Source organism: Limanda limanda, chromosome 17 (assembly GCF_963576545.1).
Source record: "Limanda limanda chromosome 17, fLimLim1.1, whole genome shotgun sequence".
Lineage (NCBI taxonomy): Eukaryota > Metazoa > Chordata > Actinopteri > Pleuronectiformes > Pleuronectidae > Limanda > Limanda limanda.
The window spans coordinates 12,692,015-12,711,381 of record NC_083652.1 but is presented as its reverse complement, the minus strand read 5'-3'; the positions used below and the strand labels follow the sequence as shown (position 1 = coordinate 12,711,381).

Sequence of the window (19,367 nt, the reverse complement as noted above, 5' to 3'; positions counted from 1 at the left end):
TAAAGCTCAAAAACAAATAGATGCATCACCAACGCATCATGATGATGTCCACAAACCGCTCGCCCTGCTTGAGCAAACACAAATCAGATCAATAAACTTCACTGATGGTTCGAGAAGACCTTGTGAAGTGGAAAAGGACTAGATTATAAATGTATCCAGACTGTATCCAGACGTTCCATCTTTCATGTAATCATGTCTTTTTTATGTCATGAGGAAACTATGTTGCAGAGACTTTCCCACAAGGAGTTGTGTTACTTTTCCGACATGTGCTCTCACAGCGTTTGAAGATTCCAAGAAACCGTGGCTCTCTGCTTCTCTGTGACGTCTGGACTTTCCAGGAAACTCTCGCATTCCACAAAAAGGAACTACACAATAACACAGGCAGGCCCCCCGAGAGAGAGAGGGGGAGGAGGGGGAGAGATGTAAAGCCCCCCGCCCCCCTGTGTTCTCCGCCATGTGTGCATACCAGAGCTATTAAACAGTCAAACATGTACATTTTTCAAACCTTATCATCTGCCACGTAGCTCAGGTTCAGCTCAGCCAGCAACAACACGGAGATGGAAAGTAACGTGGAGGAGATGTACAGTGGAGAAGGTTTTACACCAGAGACGGCGAAACAGGCAGAAAAAACTAGATCAAGAAAAATGGAAAAGTTCATGTTGTGGCCGAGTGTCGTACAGGAAGTGGTTCCCAAACACAGACAGTAAAAATAACTGAACTGAACTCAAGAGGATAAAAAGTTGAAATGAACTAAAACTGGTTTATGAACAGTTGAAACTGTTTGATAAAGATAATGGATAAATAGTTATATAGTTATCCATTAAGGAATAACTGTTGAAATAGTTCATTTATGAATTAACAATTGAAATAAGTCAAAACCGTCGGAACAATATGAATCCATTGCATTTAGTTAGTGATAAGAAATCATAACAGTTCAAACTGTTACTGAAAACTGATTAATACAACCTTGAGTTTGTTAGCTTAAGTTCAACTGATACAAATTTAAATAGATTAAAGAAACTGAAACCATCAACTACCATAAAGCTACTTGGAAAATATTATTGTGTAGCCGTTGTGTTTTATCAGCGAAAAGTAATGATACATAATTAAAACTATTTGAAATTGTTGAAACAGCAACGGATGAAAGAAAAAAAAAGTTAAGGATAAACCATTGAAATAAGCTAAAACTGGTAGATAAGCAATTGAGCTATTGGCTGAATATAATAGATAAACTGTTAAAGTAACATTGTGTTTTCATTTTTTAAAAAGTATTTACAACATTAAACAGTAGCTGATGGACAAAGTTCACTGAATGATTTAATAAAAAATGGCATGAATAAATAGTTGAAATACTAAAAACTATTGTTGAAACAGTTTTTCTCTGTATACGTTTGTGTTCATATTCATACATTTATCATATATATTCATTATTTTCCACTGGATCACATGAAGGCAGAAGTGAAATGGGTGAAATAACTTTTAGTGCATCTGTGTAAATTCAGGCACAGAAACCCAACCCAGAAAGAAGTGATTCTCTAATAAATAGAAGCATTTATTTATGTACAGCTGATGTTTGAAGTTTACAACAAATGCTAAACCACTGACATTATAACCAAAAACAAATATTTACATTTATGAACATGATATTTACACACTTAATCTGCTCGTTGGTCAGTGAATTAGATTTTTTTCGTACAGTCACTCGCACTCGTGAATTATGTCTCTGAGAAAAAAGCCACCAGCTCACAACACAATGACGTGTTTGTCCGGAGCACGAGACGCTGCCACATCCCTCACACAGTCCTTTGTAAACAGGCAGACACGTTGATTGTACACACATCCACTGAGTTTAACAACACGCGAACAAATACAGTCATTCAAAAAGGCACACATTTATCAACACACACGAATCAAATCAAAAAGGGAAAAGCCACGATGGGCCCCTGGCTTTGTTTTGTCAGGAGAGGCTGGGATAAGGCAAACTGAGGTTCTGTTTTTAAGGCAGGATGTAAATACACACACACACACGTGGCCGGGTGCTGGACACGAGGCGAAGCGCACGTGACTCCATCAAAAGCTTCTCCGACTTCGAGGAATTCTCTGGTTCCTCCTGAGGGGCACCGAGGGGGGGGGTTTAAAGACGTCTCTCCTGTGTATTAACGGCCGACCCACAAATCATTAGAACGAGCAGGAGAAAGTGTGAAATCACAGACAGCTACTAACGGTCACTGTGACCTGTTTTCTCTGAGAGTCTCAACACAATGTCTGTGTTTGTCTCGGGAATAAAAACAACAAGTGGAAGAGTTTGACATTAACGGGGGGGAAAGTCAGACATTGGAAGATTGTGCATAACGACCATTATCAGGCGACCTGGCTCTGCCCAAACATTAAAATAGAAATAACAGAATCTGCCTTTCACCAACTCAAAAGCTCAATTATTAAACATTTCATCATTTAAAATGTACAAAAACATCAAGTAAAAATGACTTTTGTGGTTCTGCAGGTTCTGGGACAAGACTCGACAAGACTTGTCTGCAGTTTCTGTTCCTGGTGCCAAACTCTGCTGGTGGAGCCGGTGCCTTCATTCTAAGCCAAGTAAGCACTTATGCATAATTCCCCCAAAATGTCAACTGCTGCTTTAAACTATAAATAGTTCAAGATGTGATTGTTCAAAACCAGTGGAATACAAAAATAACAATATGTGATATTTACAACACTCATTTGTGAAATCCATGTAACGTGAGTTCGAGGCTTGGGTCCGATGAGTTCAGTTAAACTGACGCAGATTCAACAATCTCACAGTTCTCCAGGTAAATCATCACAGTTTGGTCAAAGTGTTTCTCCACTGACGAGCACTGGTTCCTCTGGGAGGAGTTAGTGGTTCAAGCTTGTCTGGTTCTGGCTTCGACTTCCATATAGTTGTGCTGAGTGAGGTAAAAAAACTGAAATACACAAAAGGACGTCCAAGGTAGCTTATCGTCTTCTCTCCACGAGGCTCAGTTTTCTGTGAAGGTTGGATTGTCTGCCTCTTCATTCAAGCTCACAACTTGTCTCTGAGGGTAGAACAAATAAAAAAACAATGTCAGACAGAGAATAAAGTGTTGCCTGCATGTGTTGACAACAACAAAATATATAATTTTCAAATATTTATAAATCTACAAGGGCGTTTTAACACCTTCTGGTTTTAATCTGGTTTCAATCGGACTCTGGGTTCTGTTTTTGTTTTGTGGTGGGATCGGGATCTGACCTCGATCCGACCCAATGCACCTGGTGCTAATTTGAGTGACAGGTCCCCTGTGGGCAGCAGAGCGGACGCACCGCGGTGGCCTGTGTAATATTAGTAGGCGGCTCCATGTTAAATTGCTGAGTGATGTTTCTGTCACAGAAATATGCACCAGACCAGAAGGACCTTCCTCCTGTATTTACTATTTTACTACCGCGCCCCCAGACCCATTTGACCGATAGTGAACTTTGTCACGTGGTTTGCAGGGATGTTTTGTTTTGACGGGATTGTGCTCAGTGTGAAAAGAAAAAGAACCAAGAGGGAAAAACAGATGAACTGATTGAGACCAGATCAAACCACACAGGTGTGAGAACGTCGTAAAACAGATTAATGAATTCAGAATTCACAATCAAATACCCTTTCATTTGAAAACTAAGTGATTAGAAACTGATTTTTACATGGTTTGGCTCAGATTTTGGGCTTTTTGCTGTCGACAACTTGTAAAACTTGGGCTAAAGTCGAGCAGTAGATCTTCAGTGACTCCTATCACACTCACCTTTGGGTAGGAGTAACCATCGGGGCTGTTGCTCCTCCAGATGTGCACTTGGTCCTCGGTGGTTTTCTGGTACACGGGGTTGTCGAAGTGAATGGTGTTGGTGTTCTTCAGCCGGTAGTTCCTCCACAGCAGCACGGCACCGATGGCCACGAGGCAAACGACCGCTGCACCAGGGAGAGAAATCCAGAGAGAGGTGAGACATGAGAGGTGGTGTTGGAAATATTTGTAATTATACATGAGGACTGAGCTGCTCACCCAGAGGCAGGACGATGTACAGAACTATCCGGGTGGGGGAGGCAGTCTCTGGGGCGGCTGCAGCAAACTCAGGTCGCGCATCTGAAGGAGAAGGGAACACAGTGAATGATTCACTTCACACCAGGGCCGGTGCTACGTGAATACCAACTAGCACCGGGATAAATCATGTTTCAAAGGATGCAAACACCATGATGGGCTCTTACCTGGAGAGGTGGCCGGAACCTCTGTGGTGGTCTGGGGGATTTTAGGCTTCACTGGCTGGGGAGTGGTGGTCCCTGGTTGGGGTGTGGTGGTCCTTGGCTGGGCTGTGGTGGTCCTGACCAACGGCTTGGTGGTGCGTGGTGCTGCCTTGGCTGCAGAGCTGGTGATTACGACAGGCACTGGAGTGGTGGTGGGGACCTGGGGCTTGGGTGTGGCTCTGGTTGTGGGTCGAGGTGTGGCTGGGGGGGGCGCTGGTGGCAGACGAGGAGGACTGGTAGCTGGAACCTGAGGCTGCACAGGAGCTGCCGGTGTAGGAACAGCTGGTGGAGAACAAAAGGTAAAAGGTGAGAGTCTGATTATCTCTTTTCTTCTTCATCATAATTTCTCTTTTTGCTGCTTCACGCACCAGGCACACACGTCCTCATATCTCTGGCGAGCATCATGTTATCCGGACAGACGCAGGTGTACTTGGGCGGATGGCGTCCCACCTGAGGAGCGGCCAGGCACATGAATTCACAGCCGCCGTTGGAAACCTGGCACCAATTCCTCCCTGGAACAAAGACACCGATTTAAGACTTTTGATGAGTTAAGCCCTGTTAAATATATATAATCAATCAAAATGGACTTATCTAGCAATTGTGGCCCAAATATCAAAAAGCAAGTATAGGGGATTTGGCAAACATGCAGCGCTTTAGGAAAGGTGAAATCTGGACGTGAACCTAAAGTGGCCCATGTGGTAAATGGTGAATATGGCATGGTGGACATGCGGTGTGGATATGGTTCACTTGTGGCCCAGATCTGGCAAAACCGGAGCAGACCACTCGAGTGCCAACATGTCACGTGGCATGTAGGGCGGATGACAGTTTGACAGTTTGGGCCAAATCTGGGACAACAAAGATTTGCTATGTGGGTCAGATCTGACCACAGCTAAAGAATTTGCCAAGTAGCTTTTCTAAAGCTGAATAACTAGTTGGAAACAGGTAAATATTCTGTGTTTGTACCAGTCGGGTATAAAGAACCTTTGGGTTTGATGAACCAGAAAAATAAAAAATCATGATTCATCTTATGTGCAAAGATAAAACACTTAGGTTAGGAGTTTTTCACAAGTATTATTCACTGTCTCCACTTTTACCTCAGTCACCAAATCAAGATGATAAAGATATAATCTAGTGATGTCTCTTACCAGCAGGTTGTTTGAGGTTGTGGTAAAGAATAATGTCTTCTGGTGATGCAAGGTTCTCGGCCACCGGTACAATGTCGGCGCCCGTCAGTCTGTTTGCACTGAGGATGGCGTTGTTACTGACGTCGGTCCAGAAAACTTTCTCCTGGAAACACAACAAACGACAGAAGTTGAACATTCAAGAGATTATGGACAGAGGCCAGAAGTCCTGCATCTTTGCCTGAAGTGAGCCACATCCTTGTGCTAACTGGCGAGTGAAGTTTATCAGATGGTAAATAACTACCTCAAACACAGTGAGTCCCAGTGGGTGAGCCAGCTTGAGTTCGTCAATGATGAGGGTGTGTCGGCCGCCGCCCTGTACGTCGATACTGGAGAGGGTGTGCAGCTTGGAGTCCACCCAGTACAGCCGCTGGCTCAACAGGTCTGTGGAGGAAGCAGGCGGGGGGGTCAGCAAGTCGCACAGGACTGACCACAGAGTAGATTTTTTAATAAAAGACTTGAAACCAGAAAAACGTGAATGCTGAAGTTTACCCAGCGTGATGCCGTTGGGCCACTCGATGTTGTCAGTGACCAGCGCCGAGCGGTCTCCTCCGTTCAGCCCCCCCTTCTCTATCTTAGCAGGAGTTCCCCAGTCCGTCCAGTAGATGAAGCTGAGAGGCGTAAAAACAAATAAACACAATGAGTGTTTTGGTTCGTAAGCACGTTATGGAAATGTGTATTTATCGATGCTCTCAGACTCACTTGCTGTGGGGGTCCACCACGATGGCCCGGGGCTTCAACAGGTCGCGCCGGAACAGAGTTTTGCGCCGGCTCCCGTCCGCCGTTGCCACGGAGATGGTGCTGCGGATGCTGTCGGTCCAGTACAGGTTCCCATGGATCCAGTCGAAGGCGAGGCCTTCAGGAGCATCGATGTCGCTGCCGATGACCGTGCTGTGGTGGGCGGCGTCTTCGGCCACGTCCATCTGGGTTCTGGTGAAAGTGATGACAAGCATTAAACACGGAAAACAAGAAACAGGCTCTGTTTCATTCTGATCGTGTCGTTTACTCACCTGTAGATTTTCTTCTGGGAGATGTCCGACCAGTAGATTTCTTTGGTGGCGATGTTCATGTCCAGTGCGACGACGTTCTTGAGCCGGGGGATCACTCGGGTGTACTCACTTTTGTCCAGGGTCATTTTTCTGACCTCGTGGCGGTTGGTAAAGAAAAGGTAGGCTATCGTTCCTACAAAATAAGAGTAGAAGCCGGGTTAGTTGATAGAACTAAAAGTATAAAAATAAAAAAAACAGCACTTGATCGACACCCTCTTATTTATAGGAAAAAACGTTTATTTACCGATGGCCTTGCATGCTTTGCTTGCTGGGTCGACTTGGTAACCATCCTCGCAATCGCATTTGTAACTGCCGATCTGGTTGATGCAGATCTGGCTGCAGGTGTCCGGGTTGGCACACTCATCAATATCTGATTCAATGAGGAGAGAGGAACTTAAAACATGCAGCAGTGTATCTAATAATTGTGCACGTGGATATTTGATTGTTACTGATGGTAGCTGGGCGGTAGGCCGTTACCTTCACAGAGTTTTTGGTCCACCAGGCTGAATCCAGCAGGACACCGGCACTCAAAGCCGATTCTCAGGTCTTTGCAGATGTGAGAGCATCCACCGTTGCTGAACAGGCACTCGTTAAGGCCTGCAGAGGGAAGAAGAAGAAGAGAAGGTTTGGTGTCTAACATTCTTGAGCTGCACCCTCATTAAATACACAGAGGTAGTGATTAACGGTGACGCTAATGAATGAGGGGCCTCTGGACTCACCACATTCCCTCAGAGGCTCATCTGACCAATCCCTGCAATCCCGGTTCTTGTCGCACACCTTCTCCATGAGGATACACTCCCCGGTGCGGCACTTGAACCTGGTTGGGCCGTCACAGTGGGTCGCTGTGCGGGACGCATGAGAATACAACATGAGTTTATAACATGAGGTCACCTACCACAGACACAGGCTTGAGATCTGACGTAGGAAAGTTGGTTCTTACCATTGACGCAGCCGGTTTCATCGCTCCGGTCCCTGCAGTCGTACTGATGGTTGCACTGACGGCTCCCATGGATGCAGGTTCCATCCCCGCATTCAAACTCATCAGGACGACAGGTCCGGCGATCTGCAGGGAGCCAAGGGGCAGGAGTTAAGGATTGGAACTAGTGACAGGGTGGGATTCACGGGTAAAGGATGATGTAACCGTACTCACCACAGTTGGCTTCGTCCGATCGATCGTGGCAGTCGGCTCCTCCGTCACACTTCCAGCTGCCGTGGATGCACTCGCCGCTGCCACAGTGGAACTCCAGGGAGGTGCACTGGTGAGGGCTCGGAGTGGCAGGTAGCTTGGTGCCGCAGTTCTGAGGCCACTCGTCCGAGCCGTCGGGGCAGTCGGAGTCGCCGTCGCAGGCCCACAGCTGCGGCACGCACACGGTGTCATTGCACTGGAAGGCCCTGGGGCTGCAGGTGGTGGCCGGACAGGACGCCTCGTCGCTGCCGTCCTCGCAGTCCGCCTCGTCGTCGCACTTGAAGGAGGCCGACACACACTGGCCGCTCCGGCACTGGAACTCAGTGTTGGTGCACTGCTTGGGGGCTGAGAAGGTGAATGTGACAGATCAGAGGAAAGAACCACCTGGAGAACTTTGGAGCACTAGTAGAAGAAGTAGTGAGTAGGGTGAGTTAGAGGTCTTGACCCTTTGAGATGGATAAACTCACCACAGCTCTCCTCGTCCGCTCCGTTCTCACAGTCAGCTTTTCCATCACAGAGCCAGTTGCGTGGTACACACTGGTTCAGACGGTCCTGGCAGCTGAACTCCGTCGGCCGGCACGTTCTAGCCACTGAGAGTGAAACACGCAGGGAAAATATAATGAGACCAAAGGATTGTGGGGATTGTGGTTCGTGTTGAAAACCATTTCAGTCATGATACTCACAACAGGTAGCAGGAAGTTCATCGGTTCCGTCTCCGCAGTCATCGGAGGCGTCGCACACCCATCGGGACGTGATGCATTTCCCATTCCCACACTGGAACTGCTGGGTTCCACATGTCGTCAGTGCATCTGTGACACACATCAACACATAGTGTCAGTTCAACTGTCAGAGATTCTGCTGAAGAGGCTCAAACAATCTCTATCACCAGATTGTGAGATGACGAAAGAATCTCAACGACAATGTTCACACACTGATTTTAGCAGCTTTTTGGTCATAAACCAAAGTATTCGATAAAATGTTCATCTGATGATTGTACAATCTGGAAAAGTTAAAGAATCATGAACGTTATCAAGATTAATTCGGGTGCAGAGGATCAGTGTTTGAACCAACACACCAAAGTCAACAAGCTCTAATCATGAAACTTGATTTACTCATCCACCCAATGAAAATAATGATAACAATGAAAAGTGATAAATGATGAATGTCCTGTCCAATAAAAACAAGCTTTTAATTATTTTTTTCCATTTTATGCAGTAATATTCTATAGAGCAGATATTTAAAAATCAACATTTGGTGTAATTTTCCTTGTTCCCACTTTTCACCCCCCTACTTGGGGGAAAACTATGTGTTATGGTGTTGGACACGCTGGCACAGGAGTGAGGGGCGGGGGAGTGTGCACTCCAGCATGACACACACACGATCAAACACCCACATACACACACGCATGTTGCTGCTTGTTTAAATAAGGCAGATAAAGGGTTAAACTATAACTCAAACACAGATCCTCACCGCAGCTACGTAAACAAGCTGCCGCTCTCATCACCGGCAGAGAGATGCTGATGCTCACAAGTAGATGATCACAATAGAAATCTCATTATCCGCCATTTAATGTGCCGGCCAGCAGAAACACTCAAGACAGTGTCGCTCTCCCAACCCCCATCTTCACTGAACCCACTGAGACCAGTGAACTGGAAGAAACCATTAGACTGTACATCAACACGGAGAGGGGGGGGGGGGGGCAGTGTGTACCAGGGGGTACTCGAGGTCGTTCCTCCAGCTGGACACGTGGGTTCAATACCTCGTAGGACCACCTGTTTCTGACAGGGGCCACAGAGAGGTGTTTGACCGTTACACCACCGCGAGCATGTAGCATGTGTTACTGCTATTAAACATTTAAATCTGTGTCTTTAAATATTCATAATTGAAGCTTGTGTCCTACATGAATGGATGGAAACCAGTTACACATCCAGTAATGTGTGTGTCATAAAGTTTTTACAGCACAGTCAATCATAACAGCTTCTGGGTGAAGTCAAACATCTGGCGCCGACGTTTGAGCAGCGCCGGCCTGAAGAAAAGCTTCACGCCAGTGTTGTAGTATTTCTAAATGAGTCAGTAATTCCCAGCAGTCACTCGGTTGAACATAAATCTTTTCTTTACGACTCCAAGTGAGAAGTTGTGCATTGTTGCCTTCACCGTAAAGATAATGATCAGTTTCATGTTGACAAACGAGAGCTTATCACACAGAAATCCTTGTGAGTCACACACACACAAAAGATCTCAGAGGGTTGAACTTGGAGGTGGATCTCAAACTTTCCCTTTTCATTGAACGGCTCTTATTCCCTGGAACTGATGACACAGAATCCAAGTTCACGCTGACTGTTTACTCAATGGGCTTAAAGTTCAGCCCTTGAAGGACAAACTGGACTAAATGGCAACATTATTGATTTGTGCTGGGAGAATAACAATCATCGGGTTCACTGGTTATTTCTCTGAGGATCTGTCTGCTGTGTTTTATGGGATGAGAGACAGATGAGGGACGCTGCTACAACTCTTTTAAGTGCTTTACAATAAAAACACTATTTTTTTATGTGCCTACCGTCTCTCTTTTATCATTCAAACTCATTTTTACTGAGAAGTTGTACTTTCAGTGTCTTTTAAAACTACTTGTTTGTATTGTCTTCTGTTTGTTTGTGCACAAACTTCGCTCCACTGAATCTTTTACGGATTTGGACTTGAACTTGAACTTGAAACTATCACAAAATTAAACAATTACAATAAAAGAAATCACCTTGAAAAGGACGGATTCCTCCTCTGTGCAATCAGGAGTGAGACACAACTATTTCTCAACATTGGGAAACAAAGATGACACATGTGTCGTTGAAGAAATAGGCGACAACCAGTCCCAGCATGTTTCACCACACACACACCAGCTCCCATGACCCACAAACTGGTCTGACAGTCACCTCCCAACCAACCCAGTGTGCAATCCAAAAAGTGAAGGAATGCAGCCCTGGGACAATGTCAGTGTTTGTATTGGAGGATAAAGTTGCGCGCTCCTTTCCCACAGCGCAGGGGCGTCTGAGGTAAAAGACACACAGGCGGTTGCATCATATAGGCAACAATACACACAACTGTAAAACACACAATCACACACAGGCTGCTGTGTGGTTTTTTTGTTCAATGAGTGAACTGCAAGTGGCACTAATTTCCATTTTCTGGCTTTTTTACGCACAGCCTGTGTTCACTCTGCTGAGAGCTGCTCTGCTTTATTCTTCCATAGTGAGAGGGGGGGGGGGGCATAGAGGAGATATGACCTACATTCTGGGGATAACTGTGAACCCCCCCACCCCTCCACCCCCCCATCACCTTGCATCCGGTGCTGTCACAGGAGTTCAAACCCAAACACCCCTGAACACATGGCCAACGATTATAACCAGACACTCAAACAAGAGCAGAAACGTTTTCTATCACGTTGAAGCTGAGCAGAATATAGATTATTAATTATAACATAATTACTCATTTAAAAATACAAGGAGTTGGAAACTTACCGGTTTGGAGCAGGCAGCAGAAGAGGAGCAGCAGGAACGGCCGTGCCATGGCTTTCAGACGCACTGGAAGACGCATCTATAGATTCACCCTGTCAGTGTGTGTGTCTGTGTGTTTGTGTCTCTCTCTGTGTGTGTCTGTCTCTGTGTGTGTGTGTGTGTGTGTTAAAGCTCTATAATAATACTTAAGGACGTGCTCTTGGGCTCACAGATGCTCGGAGGAGGAGGAGATGCTCTGCACTGTTTGACAACATCAGACCCCTTTCAATGTGGTCCAGCGGTGGGTGGGACCGAGAGGGGCCCCCGGAGGAGGTGGTGGTGGGGGGGGGGGGAGGCGGGCCCTGGAGGAGGAGGTGGTGGGGGGGGGAGGCGGGCCCTGGAGTGGTGTGATTCCTGAGGCGAACACACTCAACAATTGGGAGGCGGAGCTCTGCGGAGATTGGATTTTTTACTATGAGTTTTATTTAACCCTTTCAGAGACACGCGTGCACGTACACACACGCACTGTTTGGTGTTTTCAGTCCCTGGAGGCAAAGCCTGACCCGACCAGCACCGGGCACACACAAGCCTCATGGCAGGGGTGTGGACAGGAATTCTGACGACCTGGATGTGATTATCTCAGGGGCCCCTGTAATACAGAAGGAGAAGGAAGAGGTGGGGGGGGCAACATGTATCTGAATAAGTTCTAGATATTCAAATGAAAATATGAAATACTTCAAGAATAAATAATGAAACCAGAACACTGTACACGTCTTCATATCTCAAATATTCATATATGAAATATGCTGAGTGGGAAGACACTAGATGTATTTGACTACACTGGCTCTTTAAGATAATCATCATCATCATCATCATCATCATCATCATCACTTTATTTCACTATTTCTTTCTTAACCTTAAAATATATGATCAATAAACCATGTAAGTCAAATCAAGCATTCAAATTTGAAGAGAAATGTTGAATAATTAATCTGTTTTTACGGTTTTCCCCAAAATTATTTAACATTACTTTTTTTCTAGAAATTGTAAATATTTAATTCCTCATATTAGTAAAATATATTTTTTTCTGGACTTGTTGACAACGTATTTTCTTGAATTTACGTATGAATGTATATATTTACTCCATCTTAAGTGATAAATATCTATATATTTACACATTTTCTGTGTTTTCACAGATCAAACATGAAAAAATTGGCAGCTTAATATCAATGGATCCTGGAAATGAGTGTGTTCTGTGTTCTGTGTGTTTTTTGATGTTTCATCATCACGCGACCCCTCTGGTGACGTGTGACCTCTCATCCCTTCAGCTCGTGTTCAATCTAACTCTTTCAAAACTAGCTGTTTCATAAAGTAAACACAAAGTCTAAGAGACCATCAGCCGCTGATCTGCAGCCGACCTTCGTTGAGTAACTGCAGCAGTTTCGGATCATGTGGTTTACACAGAGTCGCGGTCGAACCAGTGAGTTTAACATCCTAATAAAATCTAAACCGAGGCTGTAAAGTCATCAGCACGGCTTTTATCTTCGTATCACCACTTCCCAAACCCAAGTTTGTCACCTCGCATGCAACAAAACAAACAAGAAAAACCTGCCCAGGTTCAACCAGGTTCAAAGTCTCAGTTCCAGTGAGTCTATATGGAGAGTTTACTACGAGATTTACATTCACAGAGCTGCAGATAAAGCCCATCAGAGGAGATAAAGCTGAAGAACAACAACCTTGAACCGAGCCCAGAGCGTTCAGCGTCACAGACACTTTCTTTGGGAACCGTTCAGATTAATCTAGATGTTTCTGTGAACATACTTGGGAGGAAAATCACTCGAACGTGGACACAGGTTCAAAACAACAAGAAGCTGAAGCACATCAGAGGAAATGTACTGACGAGTGAATACATTGACCCTGTGCCTATCACAAGGAGGGTTAGGGATTCAGATAACCCCCACCTTGCATGCCCTTTACTGACCAAGTCCATTTTATGTCAGAGAAACACTCTGAGGCACGTGAGAGATCCACAGAGGAAACGTAGACACTGGGTCTGTGTCTGTGATTATTGAGTCTGTTAACCTGCTGCTTCACGTCAAAGCTGAAGCTCAACTTCACACAGGCTGCGAAATGGAAGTGAAAGAGCAAGGCCAAGGTTGTCCTGCTGCTCAGGACATAGCATGGGTACAACACAGAGATTATTCACCTTATGGTACCGAAATGCTAATGTAGAAAGTCTGACATCCAAACTACAAATGATTAAATGCTCCCTGACTGAACATACATGACCGTTTATACTGAGGCATCAATGTATTGTGTGGTTGCTGGAATAACAGCTACTGTGGTTTAAACTACTTTACTGAACAGGCAGGTTAGTCCAGATGTTCCCAGTCCAAAGGGCACTTAGTCATAAGAAACATCTCACGGTCATGAACAGTCAATCAAGTTTTTTCAAATTAAAGTTATCTGATGTGGGAATAGAATTAGTTAATTTTATCAAATTTTTCAGTATCAAGTTAAAGCCAAATACATTACAAGTCCTACAAGTTCTACTTCCATTGTATGTCAGGCTACTGATGTACTGCTGTACTTTTCATTTTCACCTTTTGCTCGACTAAACTTATTCATGGTATTGATAAGAGATTAATGCGCGGCTGCTGCAGATTAAACTTCAACAAAGTAATTTTTAATCCTTTATTTATCCTCTCAGGAATCATTAAAGTGTCGTTCTGCGATCGAGTCGTTCAGAGTCGTTTTCTCCCTCAATTAAAACTCAAATCATGATCAAACCATTAAAACATTCTACACATCAAACCACCATCCTCATCCACAAAGCCTGGTCCTGTACATGACATGTTCTCTCAGTGGGGGAACCCGCCGCCCCCCCGACCCGCATGTACATCGAGCTGCGTTTGATAAGAAGTGACAGGGAACTTTCCGGCCTCCTGCTAGAACTTGGCGAGCGGCTGTGAAGCATGAAACGTTTGCTCGGCGGCGGCGTCGGGCTTGACCTCTGACCTCCCGATGAGATGCACTCTGATGCCTGCCTCCTCTTCCTCCTCTTCCTCCTCTTCCTCCTCCTCCTCTTCCTCCTCTCATCCACCCTGTTATGAATCGCTGACCCAGCAGATGGGTCGGAGAGCGGCATTAATAGAAACCAGGGTGCAGATGAGGTTCAATTCCTGTGAATGTCTTTTCTTCACGAGAGCCGAGAACACACCCCTCTCCTACAACTTCTCTCTCATGTTGGCACAATCTCAACCCCCCCCCCACCCCCCCCCCCCCCATCTCGGCCTCTGTAAACACTTTCTGGTTCTTCCAGTATGCTCGCCCACACAATCCCTTTCACAGTTGCTGCTTCGCCTGACAAAACAATCGGCGGCTGTGTGTTGGCTGCAACTGATCCACTTTGTCTCTGTCTTCAACTGGAGGTCAGATCAGGATCTCCCAGATGCAGTTTTTGGCTCCTGTTCGCCTCGCACAGCACAGCCAGGCGGGGGGGTTCTCGCTCAGGCCGCAGAACCACCAGAGAACAGAGAGATTGGGTTCACTCCTCTGTGTCGGCTCGGGACAGATTCCTGGACCGCCCGGCTCTCGTGCACGTGCAGCTCAATAAATAACCGACTTCTCGGGAAGGGTCAGATCTGCAGGCATCACCTTGGCCCTGGTGGAGAAGATAAGGTTGTCGCGGTGATGAAAGGGGATGAAACAATAAAAGGCCGTGTGGGGGAAATGGTTCACTATCAAGTGAAGGGCGGGCGAGGTTTATCTGCTCAGATATGAGTGAGTAGCAATGAATTAATGACAAAACTCACTCCTGTAGTGAGATGTTTCTGCAGGGAGACTCCTCCTGGAATCACCCACCCTGCAGATTCGTAGCAGACGTGTTCCCCTGGTGTTTGTTTAGGTGTTGAGAGGATGTGGGAGCGTCAGGAGCTGGGACCTCACGTGGATTTTTCTCTGAGACTCTCTGAGCACCGTGCCTCCCCTCTCAGCCTCGCCCCCCCCCCCCACTCGCCTCCTTCCTACACACTCACTCAAATATGTGAGGAAGGTCGCCTCCAGGAGGATTTACAGCTGCTCTGAGCTGCTTTTCTTTAAATTGAGGATATTCATAACACCTCCTAGTAAACTGTCTCCATGGGTGATCTCCATGGGACTGGCCACTTATACAAACACTTTGAATTTGAAACACTTTGATATTAAATTGTGTTTTCAGCGAATCTGAGTCCCAGAAACAATAAATCTGCAATAAACCCACAGTGTTCTACAACAAAGAGCAAGCAGGGGGATGAAGTCACCTGCAGAGAGAGGATTCGGTGAAAAGAAGCAACAAGAAACGAGGAATAAAGGAGAAGAATCACTGGAACTGAGTCATGAACTCCAGGCTGCGGCTCAAACAGCACAAAGTCAGATGAGGACAGTGGAGACGTCTGCAGATGCATGAGTCCGAGGCCCCCTAGTGTGCACGTGAGTCGCGTGCAGTAAAACACCAATAAAGAAGGAATTGCTGTCTTCATGTTTTAGTTATTTTATTTTTTTAATTTGTTTTTAAAAGCTCTACGGGATAATAAAGATCTAGTTCTACCAGTTCGGATGGAAAATTGTGGAGTATGTTTCTCAATACTTTTGAATTTATTCTAAGGACACAAACAAATGTTTCTGTTCAATAATGTTATTAAAAAATATTTTAAATAATACAGTGAAAACACAAATGCATGAAATTAATATTTTTACGCTTTTATAAGGAAAGAATCTTTCAAAATGTTAAACTGTTTGTTTCCTTCAGAACTCGTCACTGATGGACGACAGACAGACACTCGTGGCCCTCGTGGAGGTTTGACCCCTCCTGGGGGGTCCACACTCAAAATCCTCCTCTTCCTCCTCCTCTTCCTCCTCCTCCTCCTCTTCCTCTTCTTCCTCTTCCTCCTCCTCCTCATCTTCATCACCACCATCATCATCATTGTGAAAACGCTGATAAGAAGCACATTGAAATGTGTTATAACGAGTGAAAACAGAGAATAAGCCAAAGCAACTGCAGCTAATCCAGAAGCTTGATGTGTGTGTGTCCGATCGACAATAAGACACAAAATGACACATCAGGTGACACTCACCTTGTTACCCAGTAGGGCCTTGATGAAACTGTCTCCTGTTGCTAGGCGACACTCTTCTCTGTGGTTGCCAGGGCCTTCGTCCCCCGAGTTCTCGGAGTCCGAATCCTCATCAGCTCCTGCACGGATCATAACAAGGAAGAAAGGGTTTGGAAAACAAGGGATGAGGTCACGTCAGGACTTTCTGCTTTGTGTGTGTGTGTGTGTGTGTTGGACTTACTGGCGCCCCACATGCTATATCTCTGGATCGTCTTCCGGGCGTTCTCAGCCTCCTGCAGGGGCGACAACGACATTCACACATCCGTCAGTATATGTTCTTTCAGCCTTAGTGTCTGTAGTCTGAATCTGAATTTAAAATTGTCACTTGTGCTATATACTTTTCTCAGCCTGCAGATTATAAGAGGGCCAGTCAGTTCACATGGTCGGTTGCACGTCTAGAGATCGATGTAACATATGTTGTAACATAATAATAATGTTTGAAGCCAGGTCACAACACAGGAGAAGGATAAATTACTACAGACTGGTTCATAGAGTAACTGACTACCTTCCAGATTTTCTATTCTTGTTTATGTTTTCATATCCATTCTAGCAAACAGGTCTCTGATGAGCATGACAAACTCTCACACCTTCAGCTTCTGCTTCTCCACTTTGCTGCACTGATCCATCAGAGCATCCAGGTGAGTGAGGCATCTGAACTTCACCACATAGTCCTCATGAGATTTCTCCAGCTCCGCCTCGATCTTCTCGTATTCGTCCATGTACACCGGCCTGAGGGAATTACCAGGAATAAAAAAAAATGACAAGCTGTGGAACATAGACGTTTGCCTCTCTGCTTCCTGTCCTGTCATAAACTGACCTGATCCCCCGACATGTCTGGAGTCTGGTCTGAGTCATCTCCACCTCCTTCATCTTCTGCTCGATCTTATCGTCCAGGATGGCCACGTCAGACTCAATAATACGCAGCAGTTCTCCAGTCTTCTCTGCACTCAACTGGAAAATAAACACAAAGATGAGATGTCAGATTTTGTGCCATTTCATGGATTATGTGTGATTTTCTGGATCAATACGAACCAAAACCTCCTTGAGGGCGTCTTCGAAGGCCTTTTCCGTCTCGTTGATGTCCAGAGGTCTGGAAATCGCAGCAGTTCTCTTTTCCTGTTGGGCAAAGTGGAAACAAGGACAGAGTCGTCTCCTGCAGCACCGACACTGGTGTGTTTTCACAATGACTTCATCATCAAGCTTCAAAGGCCAGATGACTGTTGGTGGTAGGTTTTTAGGAAAGGTATAAATCATAAAAAGGTAAAATCATTGGTCATCGGTTGTTTCATAACTTGTGAGACACGACTGCTTCTATAACACTTCAAACAGTAAAGTGATCGATCTGAAAATAGCCAAATGTTGACTGTGTGGAGTCCAGACGAAGGAAAGTGGAAACCAGTGTGTCAGTTGTTGTTGTGTGTGTGTGCTTCCTCACCCTGAGGGCCACCTCTTCTCCCAGTAAACCACACAGAGATGCTCCTGAGGCCGTGACCTCGGACGTCAGCTGTCGAGCTGCTTTCAGATCAGACATCTACAGAGAAGACAGAGTGAGACACAGTCAGCAGCACACACTTCTCTTCCACCGAAGAACTAAATCGTGAACTGATCTAAACTTTTTAAACTGAAGATAAAGAAACGTGGTCGTTAACATGACTCGAAGCTGCATCTCACCCACGAGCCGCGGTCGAACTTGAACTCGCTGTCGTCCACCGTGTCTCGGTCGTCCGGGGTCACGCGCTCCTCCAAGTTATCGTACAGCTGCGAGGTGATCTTCAGCATCTCTCTCACCGCGTAGCCGTCGGCCTGGTACAGATGCTTCAGGTTGAGCTTCACCTGAGCCTTCGTCACCATGAACTGGACCACGGCTCGGATGAAGGTCACCCTGGAGGCCTCCGTGGCCACGTCGGTGGGAATGTTCATGTGAGGCTCAATGCTACGTGGGGGGGGGGGGGGGGAGAAATAAGACAAAGGGAATTATCCCATTATTCTCTGTTTCACACATAAAAGGAAAATAACCACAAGAGGGCAACTCTAGGCTCACAACCATTTTGTCCAGGCCATAAGAAGGAAAGACTTGTGAGTGATAACCTCTGGTCCACTCCAGAGTGTCAGAAACAAACCATCACAGGTTTTAGGACTTTGTAAACTTGAAGAATGCAGGACGTGTAAAGTTCAGTCACACCTCTTCACAAGGAATCGGAGGATGTCGGCCAGCAGATAGAAGTTCGGCCGCCTGAAGCTCTCCATGGAGATGGACCTGGGGTATTCCAACGCCCTCATCTGTTCGATGAAGTCTGCCAGAGAAGATGGAACTCCAGTGACTGACAACACACTCAACAACTCTCAGTTCATCTAACACAATGGCATTACTTACTTCTTATTTCTCTGAAGGACATATCGGCTGGTTTGACTGGTTCCTTCAACTGGCAACACAAGTAAGGTATCCACTTTAACACAGGATTTATTGACAGTGCAGCCTATTGAACCTTTGATCAAATGTTTTAGCATCTAAGTCAACTTTAGTCACAGTTAAAAGCTCCTGCTTGGTGTCATGGAGGGTTAATATTAGGTTATCTGGTAAAAGCAACAATCTTTTTTAAAGTTCTGTTTCCAGAACACACGGAATCAATCTGAATATGATGGTCTTTAACAAACCTTATGAAATTGCTTTAGGAATGTTAAGCTGCTGCTTGTAAACAGTCTGAAAGCTTCTGATGCTTCTTCAGTAAACCTGATGAATACTTCAAAACTTGATCAAAGGAATGTGATGTCATCACAGATACTTCTTTCCTATAGTCTACGGTAAGTTTGCAAAGATCAAAGGAGTGCAAGTGCTTGTTTATTGTGTATATTGGCGGCTGGCAACCCACGTCAAGGTGCACTACTGCCACCTGCTGCATCTCTGAATGTGTCACACTGCCACTAAGAAACCACTCCCATAGAAAACAATTATATATTCCAAATAATTGCAGAATAAGCTGAATATTTCAAAAAGTATAAATATTTGAAAGTAAGTTGTATAGTAGAAGAAATGTGGTTGAGA

At 45.4% G+C, this 19,367-nt stretch overlaps 2 protein-coding genes across 2 annotated transcripts; both read right to left on the bottom strand.

The window, feature by feature from the left end:
* Positions 1 to 1,528: 1,528 nt before the first annotated feature.
* Positions 1,529 to 11,462, bottom strand: ldlra (low density lipoprotein receptor a). Its single transcript, XM_061090409.1, has 18 exons — positions 11,199 to 11,462; positions 8,373 to 8,498; positions 8,157 to 8,279; positions 7,654 to 8,034; positions 7,444 to 7,566; positions 7,223 to 7,345; positions 6,981 to 7,100; positions 6,748 to 6,873; positions 6,465 to 6,636; positions 6,157 to 6,384; positions 5,947 to 6,065; positions 5,699 to 5,838; positions 5,419 to 5,560; positions 4,642 to 4,785; positions 4,238 to 4,555; positions 4,035 to 4,115; positions 3,780 to 3,943; positions 1,529 to 3,053 (listed from the first exon to the last, which is right to left on the bottom strand). Exons 1-18 carry the CDS (start codon positions 11,272 to 11,274, stop codon positions 2,997 to 2,999), a joined length of 2,763 nt encoding a protein of 920 aa, XP_060946392.1. The 5' UTR covers positions 11,275 to 11,462; the 3' UTR covers positions 1,529 to 2,996.
* A 3,133-nt stretch (positions 11,463 to 14,595) lies between these two features.
* Positions 14,596 to 18,742, bottom strand: LOC133023659 (clusterin-associated protein 1 homolog). Its single transcript, XM_061090733.1, has 11 exons — positions 18,699 to 18,742; positions 18,507 to 18,618; positions 17,996 to 18,257; positions 17,760 to 17,855; positions 17,357 to 17,440; positions 17,142 to 17,275; positions 16,912 to 17,053; positions 16,506 to 16,557; positions 16,289 to 16,404; positions 16,106 to 16,148; positions 14,596 to 14,678 (listed from the first exon to the last, which is right to left on the bottom strand). The coding sequence occupies exons 1-11, from the start codon at positions 18,718 to 18,720 to the stop codon at positions 14,596 to 14,598; spliced, it is 1,146 nt and encodes a 381-aa protein (XP_060946716.1). The 5' UTR covers positions 18,721 to 18,742.
* Positions 18,743 to 19,367: the final 625 nt, after the last annotated feature.

What these genes read in the sequence shown, in the direction of transcription:
- LOC133023659 (XM_061090733.1), bottom strand. Translation starts at nt 18,720, where the DNA reads ATGTCCTTCAGAGAAATAAGAA. An exon ending in CTCCGATTCCTTGTGAAGAG is followed by an intron (nt 18,258 to 18,506) that starts GTGTGACTGAAC and finishes CCCCCCACGTAG; the next exon opens with CATTGAGCCTCACATGAACA. An exon ending in AGGCCCTACTGGGTAACAAG is followed by an intron (nt 16,149 to 16,288) that starts GTGAGTGTCACC and finishes GCTTCTTATCAG; the next exon opens with CGTTTTCACAATGATGATGA.
- ldlra (XM_061090409.1), bottom strand. Translation starts at nt 11,274, where the DNA reads ATGCGTCTTCCAGTGCGTCTGAAAGCCATGGCACGGCCGTTCCTGCTG. An exon ending in GGACCAAAAACTCTGTGAAG is followed by an intron (nt 6,874 to 6,980) that starts GTAACGGCCTAC and finishes TCATTGAATCAG; the next exon opens with ATATTGATGAGTGTGCCAAC. An exon ending in TCCCAGAAGAAAATCTACAG is followed by an intron (nt 6,385 to 6,464) that starts GTGAGTAAACGA and finishes CACTTTCACCAG; the next exon opens with AACCCAGATGGACGTGGCCG.